This window comes from Neoarius graeffei, chromosome 28 (genome assembly GCF_027579695.1).
Source record: "Neoarius graeffei isolate fNeoGra1 chromosome 28, fNeoGra1.pri, whole genome shotgun sequence".
NCBI lineage: Eukaryota > Metazoa > Chordata > Actinopteri > Siluriformes > Ariidae > Neoarius > Neoarius graeffei.
In genome coordinates, this window is record NC_083596.1 from 38,163,691 (window position 1) to 38,180,880 (window position 17,190).

Genomic DNA, 17,190 nt, shown 5'->3' on the forward strand with positions numbered 1-17,190 from the left:
CGGGAATCTCTCTCTCTCTCGCGCGTGCGCGCGCGCTCATGGTATGACTGTTATATATGAGGCTCTCTCTATTACAGAGATACTCGTGACTAACAGAGTGCCATACCTCCTCACCACTTTGACCTGAGGTCAAAATGACACAGTATGTACATATCATCATTATTATTTTTAACCAGAATAAAAATGATTTACATTGAGGTTTCATTTAAAGCTGGCAATGCATTTCACCTCATTAGATGGTTTTAATACTTTTGTTGTCCTGTTTTGTTTGTGTTTGTTTGTTTGTTTGTTTGTTTGTTTGTTTGTTAATTACATGCAGAAATGAAAACAAAACTGTTGCTTCTGTGTGTGAATTTGCACTGTTCTTAGCTATTAGCATGAGTATCTACTGATAAGTGAGCGTCAAGATGTACACATCATAATGTATACACAAACGCTTAATACTACAGGATTTATTTAATTTTAATTATATTATGCTTTTTGAACAGTAGTCAAAGCATGATATGCACATAATCTAAGGATAAACTGCTCAAAACGTTTGTTTTACACACACAATTTTTTTTAAATGTCTCCAGAATGTATCCCTATCAGATGGTTTAATTTCACGGTTCTGTCAGTGTGGACGGAAATCACCGTGCACGAGAATACAGACTTGAATAGCCTTTGCCACTCAGTCAGTGCTTTAGTGCATTTTCTAAACTCTCAACCTCACGTCCCTAGAGATGCCAGCTGTTACTAGCCCAGCCTGCGCACCTTTTCACCCCACCATCAGTCAAATCAATGAGACCAATGAGTACACACTTTCCCCCTCTTGTTCTCCAGTCTATTGCTTCTCTGCACGAAAGAGCACTTTCTCCTCTCCAGAGACGAGCTGTCTGTCCACTTTTCTCACATTACCTTCCCTAAGTGCACTAATGTGTCTTGTGTTCACAATGTGTCGGTCTTTTAGGATAACTGTAATGTTGTAGTTGCCACACTGGATTCCTGCAGGGATCAGGTTCACGTTATGAGGTGTAGTCAGGCCTGCTGCAAAAACAATCTGCGCATCACCTACACTGACTTTGATTTCAATCCTTTTGTTTAAGCCCTCTGCATTGACGTATTTTAAGATCCTAGTAATTATGTCACTGATAGGAGTCACTGATACAAATGATCGAGACCCGTTTCTCTTTTCACTGCTCCACTCTTGGTCTTCACTTCCTCCCTACTTTTTTTTTTCTATGCCTTATTTCAGGAGTGTTTTTATGTCTGTTTCTCCTGCATCGGGGCGGCACGGTGGTGTAGTGGTTAGCGCTGTTGCCTCACAGTAAGAAGGTCCGGGTTCGAGCCCTGTGGCCGGCGAGGGCCTTTCTGTGCGGAGTTTACATGTTCTCCCCGTGTCCGCGTGGGTTTCCTCCGGGTGCTCCGGTTTCCCCCACAGTCCAAAGACATGCAGGTTAGGTTAACTGGTGACTCTAAATTTACCGTAGGTGTGAATGTGAATGGTTGTCTGTGTCTATGTGTCAGCCCTGTGATGACCTGGCGACTTGTCCAGGGTGTACCCCGCCTTTCGCCCGTAGTCAGCTGGGATAGGCTCCAGCTTGCCTGCGACCCTGTAGAACAGGATAAAGCAGCTACAGATGATGAGATTAGATGAGTTCTCCTGTATCTCTGTACCTGACTCCTTGTTCTGTCATCACAAGGAAACGCGTAATATTTTCTCTTTTGTTTTTCTTGTCTCTATGTCTAAACACACCCTGTTACTTCTCTGTCTTCACAGCCTGAGTAAGGAGTGGCAGTAAACAGACGGAAAAATGTTTAGAGGGGCCACCACCAAGGTGGCGGTGCCCAAGACGGGAGCTCCAGATCGGGGCCGGCTGCCCTCTTCCATCGGCCACACAAGCACCTCCAGCAACAGCGGCTCCACAATGATGAAGACGTCGCGCTCGTCCAGCACCATTGCCTCTGACCTGCGTCTCAGCCGGGTGAGAAATCTGAGAAACACACATAAGAGACATAAGCGCTGTGTGCGGGGTCATACTTGACTGCTTCAGTCGTCATACTCTGTGCACAATGTAACGTAATGTCTGCTTGACCCAAGACATTTCTTTGGTTTCTTTATCAGTACAACTGTAAAACGAATGTAGAACTGGAAATTCATCCATACTCAGAAGAATTAAGAAATGCCAGAGAGAGAATGAATGAAGAGGGAGGCGTGGAGGAAGAAAGCAAATTATTTATGTGGGTAAGAATATAGAAAAGTGTAGCGCATAGCCAGTGCCACAGTTGATTTAATACAATGTGGCAGTAAAGACTACGACGTCTGGCAGGCATCAGAATGAAGACAGAGTGCAGTGTGTAGCCATGTGTGAAGCCATAGTTACTTTATGAAATTGTGTTTGACGGCTGCCTGCAATCTCGATTATATTAAAAATGGCTGCCGTCTGTGTTCACCCTGACCTTGAGCTGAGCCAGTACAGTTATTTATAGCTAGAATTCATTTCAGTCCAGTTTGATTTATTTAGTGAGTTTAAGATACTGTAGACATTGCCCCACAGCAGCTTTACAGAAATTCAGATATAGGTTTGTATTTAGGGCGGCACGGTGGTGTAGTGTCACAGTTCTGGGTTCGAGCCCAGCGGTCGGCTAGGGCCTTTCTGTGTGAATGTGAGTGTGAATGGTTGTTTGTCTCTGTGTCAGCCCTGCGATGACCTGGCGACTTGTCCAGGGTGTACCCCGCCTCTCGCCCGTAGTCAGCTGGGATAGGCTCCAGCTTGCCTGCGACCCTGTACAGGAGAAGTGGCTACGGATAATGGATGGATGGGTTTGTATTTAGTATTCATAATTTCAAAAGTCAGAGTTCAAACAAATGAGCGAATATACAGTTCCAGTCAAACGTTTGGACACACTTACTCAATGTATAGCAACACAGCAGAGGTATATTTGTGACTGTGTGTGTGTGTGTGTGTGTGTGTGTGTAGCTGAAGCGGGCGAGCAGTGATGATGCCCTGGCCAAGCCTGCTCTAGGACCGGCAGCTCCAACGTCTCGTCTGAAGAAGACTGTCACTACTGGAGCCATTTCAGAGCTAGCAGACAACAGACCACACAACCTGATGGGTAGGAAAGAAAGCTTTAACTAAACACACCCCCTCACACACCTAAGGCAGTATTCAACATTTTCCTATACTGTATAGCATACAGTATCAACAAAAAGTTCGGTCCCACCAGCCAAATATTATTTATTTTTACGGTTTTCAACAGTTCGCGCTATAAGTGAAGAAAAATACTGTATGAAATAACTCATTTAAAGGTGGCAGAGAATTCAGTATTTAAAATTGTTCTCTGATGTCTAAATGAAGGTAATATGACTTTGGTTGGGGCAAAAAAATTGCCCTAATGTGGTTTAACACACCCATTTATAACACTTATGGTTAGGCCTTGGATGAAACAAACGGTATTATCTTTTTTTGGTGGTGTCATTAATATGTTGATGAGCTCTGTTCTGATGGTTTGCAGCCATTCTGGCTCACACAGGCATCTCGTCTCAGAGGGCAAATATTTTCTGATGCATTTCAGTGCCATAGTCATTTAAATCTCATTCAGCATAAAGCAACTCTGAACGCAACCTGAACCTTTGACAACTTCCAACAAACTCACGCTCACAAAGGAAATTTGCGCAGTCTAAATGTAATTAGATATTGTCCAATGATATCAATCTGGCAATCCGGGCCATAGCTCACACAGGTTAGAATGAATATCGCTCTAAGCAACCAAATTACTTGGCTTCTGACGTATGTCTTGTTGATGAAAAAATTGATACAACCCTGATTCCAAAAAAGTTGGGACAAAGTACAAATTGTAAATAAAAACGGAATGCAATGATGTGGAAGTTTCAAAATTCCATATTTTATTCAGAATAGAACATAGATGACATATCAAATGTTTAAACTGAGAAAATGTATCATTTAAAGAGAAAAATTAGGTGATTTTAAATTTCATGACAACAACACATCTCAAAGTTGGGACAAGGCCATGTTTACCACTGTGAGACATCCCCTTTTCTCTTTACAACAGTCTGTAAACGTCTGGGGACTGAGGAGACAAGTTGCTCAAGTTTAGGGATAGGAATGTTAACCCATTCTTGTCTAATGCAGGATTCTAGTTGCTCAACTGTCTTAGGTCTTTTTTGTCGTACCTTCCGTTTTATGATGCGCCAGATGTTTTCTATGGGTGAAAGATCTGGACTGCAGGCTGGCCAGTTCAGTACCCGGACCCTTCTTCTACACAGCCATGATGCTGTAATTGATGCAGTATGTGGTTTGGCATTGTCATGTTGGAAAATGCAAGGTCTTCCCTGAAAGAGACGTCGTCTGGATGGGAGCATATGTTGCTCTAGAACCTGGATATACCTTTCAGCATTGATGGTGTTTTTCCAGATGTGTAAGCTGCCCATGCCACACGCACTAATGCAACCCCATACCATCAGAGATGCAGGCTTCTGAACTGAGCGCCGATAACAACTTGGGTCGTCCTTCTCCTCTTTAGTCCGAATGACACGGCGTCCCTGATTTCCATAAAGAACTTCAAATTTTGATTCGTCTGACCACAGAACAGTTTTCCACTTTGCCACAGTCCATTTTAAATGAGCCTTGGCCCAAAGAAGACGTCTGCGCTTCTGGATCATGTTTAGATACGGCTTCTTCTTTGAACTGTAGAGTTTTAGCTGGCAACGGCGGATGGCACGGTGAATTGTGTTCACAGATAATGTTCTCTGGAAATATTCCTGAGCCCATTTTGTGATTTCCAATACAGAAGCATGCCTGTATGTGATGCAGTGCCGTCTAAGGGCCCGAAGATCACGGGCACCCAGTATGGTTTTCCGGCCTTGACCCTTACGCACAGAGATTCTTCCAGATTCTCTGAATCTTTTGATGATATTATGCACTGTAGATGATGATATGTTCAAACTCTTTGCAATTTTACACTGTCGAACTCCTTTCTGATATTGCTCCACTATTTGTCGGTGCAGAATTAGGGGGATTGGTGATCCTCTTCCCATCTTTACTTCTGAGAGCCGCTGCCACTCCAAGATGCTCTTTTTATACCCAGTCATGTTAATGACCTATTGCCAATTGACCTAATGAGTTGCAATTTGGTCCTCCAGCTGTTCCTTTTTTGTACCTTTAACTTTTCCAGCCTCTTATTGCCCCTGTCCCAACTTTTTTGAGATGTGTTGCTGTCATGAAATTTCAAATGAGCCAATATTTGGCATGAAATTTCAAAATATGTCTCACTTTCGACATTTGATATGTTGTCTATGTTCTATTGTGAATACAATATCAGTTTTTGAGATTTGTAAATTATTGCATTGCGTTTTTATTTACAATTTGTACTTTGTCCCAACTTTTTTGGAATCGGGATTGTATATTAGACATTTACTTGACAAAGGGACTAACAAAGATGCATCTTGTATTATCTTGATATGACCGCACAGGTTATTTCTTTGATCTGGCTTCAATCATTAAAAAGTGGATAAAATCACACGGCATGGCTACTTACAGGTTCCTGCGGTGGTGGTGATAAAGTTGGAACTGTTTATCTCTTCATTGTCAAATCCTGAGTGAAGCTTGCTCCATATTGTCTAAGGTTTGAGAAACTGTCAGGAGCAAAACGTCCGCACAGCTTGACACAGAGACCGCGCGCTGTCTATACAGATGGTATTTATACTATTTACTTATGTTTATCTTTATTGTAAGTTTAGTCGCCAGTGTGAGTCCTTCGTGGAACTGCTAACATTAGGCAGACATCCCAAGTCTCCCAGAAGTTTCGGGAGTCTCCCGCATACTGAAAGCGGCTCCCTGATGCCCGCAAATTGCATACAATCTCACGGAATCTAGAGCAAGCGAGCAAGCTTCATCCCGAACCTATCGATCAGTCAGTCAGTGCATAGAGCAGGAAGAAGAGCAGCAGCTGCTCCAGCCATTTTCTGGAACCCAGGCAATTAATACATGGTACAAATCACCTTTTTTTTTCTTTTTTTTAAACTGATTTGGTGTTCAACTTTCACAGTTATGATAAAGCAGTGTCTGTTTGTAATTGTCATCTTTGTAAGCTCACTTGCTAGGCACAAGGCTAATGGCAATAAATCACTTTCACTTTACAGTGCTTGAGCTGCAGGAGCAGGTGTCGCGCAACAGACAGGAATTTGTGAGGATTAGGCTCCAAAACTAAGGCGCTCATAAAACTACAACCTTTTCTGGTTCAAACAGAACCAATTAGGACCATGTAGACTAGGGTTGGGCAGTATCCAAATTTTGATACCTTTAAACCGTCTCTGTGTTTTCCCGGGGTATACGGTATTACCGAGAAAAAAATAATATTTTGTTTCGGCCTACTGTGTAACGTGCGCCTATGCCTCAAATGTACTATTTAAAAGCAGCATAGCGAATTGTGTGCATTGTGGTATGGATTAAGCAGCAAAGCGAATTTTGTGCATTGATGAATGGATTAAGAGATATTTCAAAGCATCACGCAACTCTTCCTTCATCTTGAAAATAGCATTCAACTGTCGTTTACACATGTCTGCGTTGAAACGCCATTTGCAGCACTATTTCACCTACTCCATCAAAAAAAAGTACACGATGAGCAGGATCATACCCTTTCAAGCATGGGAAATAAAAAAAAGAAAAAGAATCAACCAACACCCAAGTCCGTTTAGACTGCGCGATAAACCATATTCTTCAGCGCAAATGAGGCGAACCTAATTCAAATGCGTGATAGCTGCACAAGGCAAAATCATATGGGCCCACGTCATGCCATGGCGGGGAAATTAATAATCAAATGGCCTTACCTTGCTTAAAACGTTGTCTTGATCACATAACTCCTTACAATTATTCCACTTAAATCCATACGGTTTAACACACCCAACAAAGATAGCAAGCGCATTGCTAATTCCCACCAGAAACCGAACAGTTTACGCTACGATGTTTTCTTCCGTTTCTTCAGTAGATGACATTTCAAACGTTTATTACCCACATCCCAAATGTCATACGTTATATTATTTTACCTTGTTGTTACTCATGTAACCTACTCAAAACACAACTCATTGGAGAGATCTCGTGGAAGTGGAGTACCCCAGGCTATGGTGTGCCTTAGGGGACATATTAGATTTTTCGTTTGGTTTGAAACCAAAATACTGCCACACTGCCGATGTTGGGGGGTTTTTTTTGCCACTAACTCGTTATCTTGACTTGCCATCTTTCAACCGCGGTCTCAGTCTCTTTTAGATAGGACAGTATAGAGAGACAGGAAATGAGCGGGGGAGAGAGAGACGGGATCGGGAAATAACCTCGGGTCGGAATCGAACCCGGGTCCCCGGATTTATGGTACGGTGCCTTAGCCATCTGAGCCATGACACCCCCGCTCTCAGTCTCTTGCGAAGCTTTCTGTCAGACTCCAAAATGTCACGCAGGGTTGCCATGGTAACGACATAAACAACCCTGCACGCGATGAAAACTTCTTTAGGAAATTGATAGAATTAGTGAAAATACGATCACACAGTTATTCGGGATGATCTTCAATTTATTATTTTATATTATGACCTCATGTACTCCATATTTATTTAGATATTATATATTTTTTTTAAAATGACGGTAATGAGACCGATACCGTTGGTACTTTTGGATACCTCGGGATACCTTCTTACCGTAATACCGCCCAACCCTAATGTAGACCCTTTCTGTTTTGTGCTACAATGTTAAGTAGAGGTGTGTGTGTGTGTGTGTGTTGGGGGTCAGCGTGCAATTACCGTTATTTATTAACATTTTTTACTAAAATCATCGTATTTCTGCAACCATAACATTTTTTTTTCCAAAATTCCAAAACCTATGATCATCTTGTGGTGTCCCTTTACAGAGAGCTGATTTTAAGGGGAATTGAACCTGTTTGAAATTTTAAGGTAAAGTCCCTACAATAATCACGGAATTGGCACGAAGGAAAAGCCCACTGCAAGATTAATTTATAATTTATCACTCTGTGATAAACTTCCCTGTGTATTTCTGAGTCTTGTCGTTACCTTTTTGTCCACTGAAACACGTGTGATGTTCTACAGTAAAAACATGATTTCAGTATCAAATGAATGGACACGCCATCCTGTTATCTCTCTCAACTCATCGTTTTTTTTTTCTGTATTTATAGGATCTGAAAGAGATTCTCTCGCAACATGAGCAAAATTTCTGCTGTTCAATTAATACTGTATCTTCAGGTACTATTAACACGTCATATCCATCTTCCGTCAAATATGTGATTTTCCGATGTGAAAATCAGCAGTCTTCGGTCACAAGACAAAGCAGTTCTACAGAGATGCGAGAGCATTCTACGTCAGAAGCTTTCAAAAATTAAAGTAAAATTTCCCAGTGAGAGATCCAATCTTGACGAATCTGTCAGTGGTCAATCCTGAGAACCATGATGATGTAAAACCAGAGCAGATTTTGACTTTGGCAGAGAGATTTCCAAATGTAATGAAGGCAGATGCCAGAGAACAACTCCATTTAGAAGTCCTGGATTATGTCTCATCTAACCTGGAAGCACTGGCGCCAAATTGTAAGAATTTACCAGTTGATGAGTTCTGGGGGAAGCTGTCCAAAGTCGCATCTGTGAGCTCAGGGCAGTTGAGGTTCAGGGAGCTCTGTCAGCTGTTGGTGCTGCCAAATTCTAACTGTGATGTGAAAAGGGCTTTCAGCATGGTGCGTCACATCAAGACAGAATTTAGGAGTCAGATGTCTCCCCAAACATTTGTGAATCTGATGTCTTACAAGATTAGCAAGTTTATTGACAGAGTGCTATGAGGTGGAGGTGTCTGGAAAATTGCTCAGATCTGCAAAGCAAGCAGCCTTGAAATACAATGAAAACTTGCAAAAGGAACAGGCAGAGAACAGAGGAAAGGAAAGAGCCCTTTAGGCCTACATGTACAATTGCATTCATCGTCATTGATGCAATTCATTCATTGTTCTGTTATATTCGTCTGTGTTTCGGTATCTAAGTAAAGCAATGCTCTGTGGTGAAACATCTATCTATCCTGGTCATCCTTCCTTATTTATAGAGGGTGGGGTGTCCGGATTCAATCAGTAAGGAGCTTAATATATGGCACATTGTACTTTTCATAGTTTATGGGTTGGGGGCAGCTAAGTCCCCAAGTCAGGGTGTCGGCTATGAATCTGAGTGAATTGAGCGAATTCAGGTATTGTTCATCTCCAAAAGGCCAACCCAAAATCCACCAGGATGCAGGAAATCACATCAACCAAATCCAAAATTTTCTGGGAGAGTTTGTCCACCCCCCAAAAAAATTCCCCAAATGGAGGGGACAACACCTCCCTGAAATGAATTTTGTCAGGTTGGGATGTCTGCATTAGGTGAAGTTGTGAACAAGTTTTTAGCAACTTGGGTAGCATCATGAAAGAGCTAGCCAGCACCAGTAGCCCTATGGATTACCATATCGCCCGGAAGGAGACAGAGGTGGCGCTGTAGAGATGCAGGAGTGGGGATGGTGTGCCAGGATGCAGACAAGGCTACGAAGTGCTCCACACAGACCTCCTTCACAAAGCATTTTCCTCACAAATGAATGAAGTCTGTGGCTCAACATCCAGAGATCTCTGAGAGACCGCTGCGTACTGATTTATCCAGAGATGTGCTGGTTCCTGACAGGGCTCTGGAGCTAAATGGATGCTGCACCGTGCAGACTGAAGAAAGGGCTCCAGTAAGAGCAGAGATCTCCATTTCAACAATGACTGGTGCATCAATCACACTTAAAGTGCTGATGACACGTTTTTGACATCTTTGGCGATGTTTTATAACATAAAAAGTAATTCCCGATGATCCATATATTAATTCACGAAGGCGCCTATTTTACAAGTTATGATAACAAATGCGGCTATTTGGGCAAATTTGACAGGGCTGCAGCACCCAGGAGACGAATGAGGAGGAGGAGCTATATGACGTCAGCGAAAGAATCTTCCTCCTCACTTACCAGTTTGTTGTTGATGCGAGAGGTGTTCAGTTTATCATTATTAGTATTATTATACATTATTATAATATATTATGCCTTCGCGTTGTGTTGCCGGCTTTTGCTCCAAAACCCACAAGGATGGGGTAAGTTTATTCAAGTTTCCCAGAGATCCCGAGCTGCATGCGAAGTGGGTGAAGCAAGTCAGGCGCACTCGTGACAGGTGGGAGCCCTCACCAACATCCGTCCTGTGCTCTGAACACTTCGATTTGGATTGTTTTGACACCCTTCCCAGCTTAAAGGAATCTCTTGGGTGTTCAGTTCAGCACAAACGTGTGCTGCTACCATCAGCAGTGCCTACAGTATTCCGGAGGGGGTCTACTAGTAGCTATGCCGGATCCAGCAGTCGCCTGGGACAAGCCGACTCCTCCAAAGACAGTCCAACTGTCAGAACATGTGTTGAGAAACGACATAAGATAAAGGGACGTAGAGCTATAGAGTGCTCTGACATGATGCTAAAAATAGTAACCATGCAGTCTGCGCAGCCATCTTGGAAGTGACTCGCTCCAGAGCGCTCATAGAGTACACATCATAGGGTACACATTTCATGATAATCATAAATGTAATCATAAAGTCGGCGTGATATCAGTCATGTATTTGCTTGTGAAAGCTTGTTTCTCAAAGCAAACACTGAGGGAAAGCTAACTTAGCCAGACAAGTAGGCTACAGATTGTCATTTGCTTACGCTGATGTAGGTTATCAAATATTTTGCTTCATTCAAGGATAAAACTACGAAGCCATAAACTAGAAGACGTGCCTGCCAATATTATCCTAAATGTATCACGGATCAGGCATAGTCGTAAGCTTATTACGTTAGCCGTTTGCATGCTCCATTAGGAACTATGTATTCAGTGTAGCATACGGCTTACATGATATAAGCAGTGTTTACACATGCAAGACAACAATACACAATATTAAAATACTGATTCCGTAACATTTTGAACAAATACGGGTTGACCTACCCATCTTTGTTATCCAACCTTGTGGTGTTCAATGCTGGGCTGTCTGCCTGTCCGCTGTCCATCTCGGGGTCGGAGTCGCTCTCAGATTGCACAGTAACAGGTTCAAACCTGTACGGTTGGATGCACCCGTGTTCGTCATCACTTGATTCTTCCGATCTATCCCACTCACAACACAATTCTAGACTCCCAGAAGAGGAAGAGCTAGAGAGTTCACCGGCGTTTTCATGCGCCATTTCCATTGAGTAGACAGCCAGTGAACCGCAGCGTGTTCTTCCGCTGACGTCACAACATGGCCGCGAGCCACGGACCCAGTTTTCTTGCGCTGTGCAATTAAAAGTTGGATATTCGCGTAACAACAGCTTCTTTTCACGTAATTATAACAGAAATCTAACATGTTTGCCATGTTGTATAGTTTATTTAAGAAATTGCATAGAGTCATGTTCGTGTCATCAGCACTTTAAACTTGCTGTATTCGTGCAATGACGATTATCATTGTTTGTTTCTTTTTTCACAATACCTGTAGAACTTCAGCTGTGCAGGTCCATGGTACTGTAGTAATAGCCTCTGGAACTTGAATGTGGGCGGGTGTATGCAAAATTTTGGTGCTTGATTATTCACAAGTCTGTACTGTTATGAAACACTCCATTTTGGAATTGGCCCATTTCACCCCGCCCTCTTTTGCATATGCATGATTTGCATTTGAAAGAGGAAACAACAATGTGTGAGCTCCACATTATGTCAGTTCCATGTACCAAACTCATCTCATCTCATTATCTCTAGCCGCTTTATCCTTCTACAGGGTCGCAGGCAAGCTGGAGCCTATCCCAGCTGACTACGGGCGAAAGGCGGGGTACACCCTGGACAAGTCGCCAGGTCATCACAGGGCTGACACATAGACACAGACAACCATTCACACTCACATTCACACCTACGGTCAATTTAGAGTCACCAGTTAACCTAACCTGCATGTCTTTGGACTGTGGGGGAAACCGGAGCACCCTGTACCAAACTCTCTTTTTTCAAATATGCCAAGGTAAATACAGTTTTCCATTATATGGCACTTTTAAATAATTTGAAAATAAGAGAAACCAAGTGAAAATTCAGGCAAATATAAGATAGTCACATATAGAAGTCAGCCCTGTAGTTCTCTTCAGCACTCACTAGGGGGTGTAATGATGCACTCTGGACATGATTCGATGTGATTTGATTTGATACTAGCTTCGCAATTCAGTTCAATTCGATTCATTGAGTATTTTGAACAAAATTTGATTGTGACTGAAAAGACTCCTTTTTTATTTCTGAACCATAATCAATGCAAAACAATGGACGTTTTGTCTGTATAAAAATAAATGCCTTTTAAAAAAATGGGAATGAACAGAGGTTTAATATTCATCTCATTATCTCTAGCCGCTTTATCCTGTTCTACAGGGTCGCAGGCAAGCTGGAGCCTATCCCAGCTGACTACGAGCGAAAGGCGGGGTACACCCTGGACAAGTCGCCAGGTCATCACAGGGCTGACACATAGACACAGACAACCATTCACACTCACATTCACACCTACGGTCAATTTAGAGTCACCAGTTAACCTAACCTGCATGTCTTTGGACTGTGGGGGAAACCGGAGCACCCGGAGGAAACCCACGCGGACACGGGGAGAACATGCAAACTCCGCACAGAAAGGCCCTCGCCAGGCACTGGGCTTGAACCCGGACCTTCTTGCTGTGAGGCGCCAGCGCTAACCACTACACCACCGTGCCGCAGGTTTAATATTAAACCTTAATATTAATTATAGTAAACAAAATGTACTATACTATATCTTAAAAAATAAATACATTAATTTATAAATTCTCACATTTTTAAAAAATAAATCCAGTCTATTTATTTGCCTGGGGAAAATGATAAACTGAAACACAATGAGTTCTGTAGCAGCACACGAGGCATCATTTTATCTGGAAATACAGCTTCAAGTCAGCTAAAATGCTCAACTTCCACAGCCTTTTTCTCAGCACTGTAGAAAGTAGTGGCGTGGGGCTGGTGTCGCTTGAAAGCTACTGAATAGCTCTTCTGAACTGTTATAATGTGGTTGTGTAACTGTATAATGTAAACTGCATGTCAGTAATTGTGATCCAGAGATATTGGACCGAGCACTCATAATGTTTTAACTCATAATGTGTTGTGCAGATTGGGACCGCTGCTGTTCAAACAGTTGAATTGCATTCGATGCAAAATTAATAGAATGCTCATAAGCAGAATGTGAATCGCACATTTTCATAAAGCTTATCGAATTTTTTGCATCGTCATCGTGCCATGATGCATCGTCACATCCCCAGCACTCACACACATGCTATGGGACGTTTCCTGTGTGACTTTAATGGCTCCACGTAACCTCATCTTCTCCTGTGAGTCACAGCATGTCCTGACATTCCTGACATTTTTTTATTCTGATATTCTAATGGATGCAGTGTTTTATCTTATGAAATCAAAGGGGGGGGGGGGGGGGGGGGAATAAATACAGTTACATGTGTTCACCACTAGATGGAGACATCTTCATGTTTTGTTTTGGGGTTTTTTTTCCCAGTTTTCCTTGCCTGATGTTACTACACAGCACACACCACAGAGTCTGATAACGCTCCTGCAGCTGTTTGAAAATGTTTTTACTGGACGTCACTTTGGGCCTGCTGTCCATTAAGCATGAGTGGGTTTATTTGTTTGTGCACTCAGTTCAATTCAATGTGGAAAGCAAGACTTTGGTTCTAATATTAACTCATGGAAACAGAAAGCAGAGAATGTCTTTGATCAGTGTGTGCCTTCATTCTAATTATTCTCTTGATGCGGGAAGTGTGTGCTTGCAGGTGTGTGCTGGCATGTTTCAGCACTTTGCAAAGACCAAATGTTGTCTATAATAACAGTGGTGCTTGAAAGTTTGTGAACCCTTTAGAATTTTCTATATTTCTGCATAAATATGACCTAAAACATCATCAGATTTTCACACAAGTCCGAAAAGTAGATAAAGAGAACCCAGTTAAACAAATGAGACAAAAATATTATACTTGGTCATTTATTTATTGAGGAAAATGATCCAATATTACATATCTGTGAGTGGCAAAAGTATGTGAACCTTTGCTTTCAGTATCTGGTGTGACCCCCTTGTGCAGCAATAACTGCAACTAAACGTTTGCGGTAACTGTTGATCAGTCCTGCACACCGGCTTGGAGGAATTTTAGCCCGTTCCTCCATACAGAACAGCTTCAACTCTGGGATGTTGGTGGGTTTCCTCACATGAACTGCTCGCTTCAGGTCCTTCCACAACATTTCGATTGGATTAAGGTCAGGACTTTGACTTGGCCATTCCAAAACATTCACTTTATTCTTCTTTAACCATTCTTTGGTAGAACGACTTGTGTGCTTAGGGTCGTTGTCTTGCTGCATGACCCACCTTATCTTGAGATTCAGTTCATGGACAGATGTCCTGACATTTTCCTTCAGAATTCGCTGGTATAATTCAGAATTCATCGTTCCATCAATGATGGCAAGCCGTCCTGGCCCAGATGCAGCAAAACAGGCCCAAACCATGATACTACCACCACCATGTTTCACAGATGGGATAAGGTTCTTAAGCTGGAATGCAGTGTTTTCCTTTCTCCAAACGTAGCGCTTCTCATTTAAAGCAAAAAGTTCTATTTTGGGATCATCCGTCCACAAAACATTTTTCCAATAGCCTTTTGGCTTGTCCATGTGATCTTTAGCAAACTGCAGACGAGCAGCAATGTTCTTTTTGGAGAGCAGTGGCTTTCTCCTTGCAACCCTGCCATGCACACCATTGCTGTTCAGTGTTCTCCTGATGGCGGACTCATGAACATTAACCAATGTGAGAGAGGCCTTCAGTTGCTTAGAAGTCAACATTAGGGAGGGAAAGTAATCTCATCGCCCCATACTGGATGTGTTCCAACCTCTATGGCAAAATGAATGGGAATATCTTTTCAAAAAATTACATTTCGGGTTACACTTCAAAGTTAAGACAATGGCTTCCATATATTGTGCATGTCGGGCAGCTTTATCGATCCTGGTGATCATACTTTATTTTTTCCACCGATTTGAATTGTTTTGAATGTTTTTTTTTAATAAGCTGATGAAAGACTACACGAACCCATCGCATATGTGACGTCCCCGCAAGTCTAGCACCTTTCCAAATCTGTAGCGGGTAGCGGCCGGCGAGTAGCCTACATCAACATGCCGATTTGTATAGCGTGGTTGGCGGAGTATTTCTGTACCAATAAGAAATGCATCCCTTGTGGGGATAACCATTACAGATCAGGGCATGTAGTCAACAGCGGTCTCAAAAGTAGCCGGTCACCGGCGGCAAATCGCCGGCTATGGCTTGTTATGCCGCCGGCTATTGTCAGTCGAGTCACAAAATTTAATATTAAATATTTCTGACAGCAAAAAAAAGTTGTGAATGTAAATTACATCCACTATGTCATGTATGTCCGTTGCCGCGTCAACTGTGTTTACATCCTCGACACGAGTGCAGCTATTACCGCCGCCTGTGTTGCCAGATTGCGCGTTTTCCCGCCCAATTTGGGCGGTTTTAAGTGCATTTTGGCGGGTTTTGAACATATTTTGGGCTGTAAAACGTCAGCAGTATCTGGCAACATATTTTTTTACTTAATACAAGAAATTAATGGATGCCAACGTTTTTGCCAAAATGGTATTTTATTTTCCATTGTTTAGGCAGCTTCAGCATCATACTGTGAGATTCTGTTCAAATTGTTTTTTTCTTCTATGAAGCCTGAGCCATTTATTTTATTAGTTTATAATTATTGTTTAATTTAGTCTTCAGGAGAGACTGCCTGCACACAGTACTAGTATTAATAGTTTTTTTTTTTTTCTTACATGAAAGCTGAGGCATTTATATTATATTTTAAGGTAACTTCATGTTGTGCTGTGAGGTTCTGTGCACTTTAACTTTTGAACCAACAGGTGCATTTGGATAAGTAAAGCCTATTTTTCTGCATTTTTGTTGTATTGGTAATCTTTTATATTGGTAAAGTTGTTTATAGGACCATTTCTCAGTGTCTGTTTTTTTAATCAATAGTTTTTCAGTAATAACTTAATATTTAACATATCACTCAATTTTAAACAACCCCCACACCTCCCCCATAGTCTCCAAAATTTCTGTGGGAAACACTGGCATGCGTAACAACGCTAATCAAGCTTAAGCTAGACAACCCACCTCAAATACCCGTCCCGGGTAAATGTTATCCCAATTTTAGATGACCTGTTCCAAACCATCCCGCCCCATGAAAAATTCGTACTTGCATATCTCTCTCTATCTATCTATCTATCTATCTATCTATATATATATATATATATATCCCTGCATGCTTTGCATGCATTATGTCTGCCGCTGGCAGACATTTTACCATATTGCACCCTGCTGTAAATTATTTGTACCCTGCTATTCTCCCAAACTTTGAAGCCCCTGAGTCAACTGCCGGTGGTTGCAGTCTGGCGCAAAACATAGCATGATCAAAATACACAGATCTTCCCGGTCGTGGGATAGCTAAGCCTACTGCTGACGTAATATGAGCGACTCTGACTAGACAGTTTGGTTGTAGTCCGTTTCTGACAGGTTAGGCGCAATTTCGATCTTTTAAAAGACAGTGAAATTTCACCTGATACTTTCACAGTTAGTAGATAATCCCAACATATACGACATATTTTTTTGGGGGTGTACAAGTTCCACGTCATAACTTCGTGGGAATTTTTTTTAAAAGTCGGGTCTATGGGATTTTCAATAGTATGGCTCTCGGCTTAGGAACGCTACCGCTAGGATCACTGTGTTTCACTTTCCCTCCCTATGGTCTTGAATTTCCTCCATTTGTACACAATCTGTCTGACTGTGGATTGGTGGAGTCCAAGCTCTTTAGAGATGGTTTTGTAACCTTTTCCAGCCTGATGAGCATCAACAATGCTTTTTCTGAGGTCCTCAGAAATCTCCTTTGTTCGTGCCATGATCCACTTCCACAAACATGTGTTGTGAAGATCAGACTTTGATAGATCCCTGTTCTTTAAATAAAACAGCGTGCCCACTCACACCTGATTGTCATCCCATTGATTGAAAACACCTGACTCTAATTTCACCTTCAAATTAACTGCTAATCCTAGAGGTTCACATACTTTTGCCAC

General features: G+C 42.1%; 1 protein-coding gene across 9 annotated transcripts in view; it reads left to right on the forward strand.

Moving 5' to 3' along the window:
• The window catches only part of specc1 (sperm antigen with calponin homology and coiled-coil domains 1), a 268,966-nt gene that overhangs the window by 79,198 nt on the left and 172,578 nt on the right, over nucleotides 1-17,190 (forward strand). For 6 of the 9 annotated variants that reach the window (XM_060912649.1, XM_060912648.1, XM_060912642.1 and 3 more), the window contains exons 2-3: nucleotides 1,760-1,964; nucleotides 2,961-3,096. In XM_060912649.1, the coding sequence (XP_060768632.1) occupies nucleotides 1,794-1,964; nucleotides 2,961-3,096 (307 nt within the window). In that variant the 5' untranslated portion in view covers nucleotides 1,760-1,793. Of the gene's footprint in view, nucleotides 1-77; nucleotides 143-1,759; nucleotides 1,965-2,960; nucleotides 3,097-17,190 lie in introns of all 9 variants that reach the window. The other 3 variants (XM_060912646.1, XM_060912643.1, XM_060912647.1) reach the window with 1 other exon arrangement.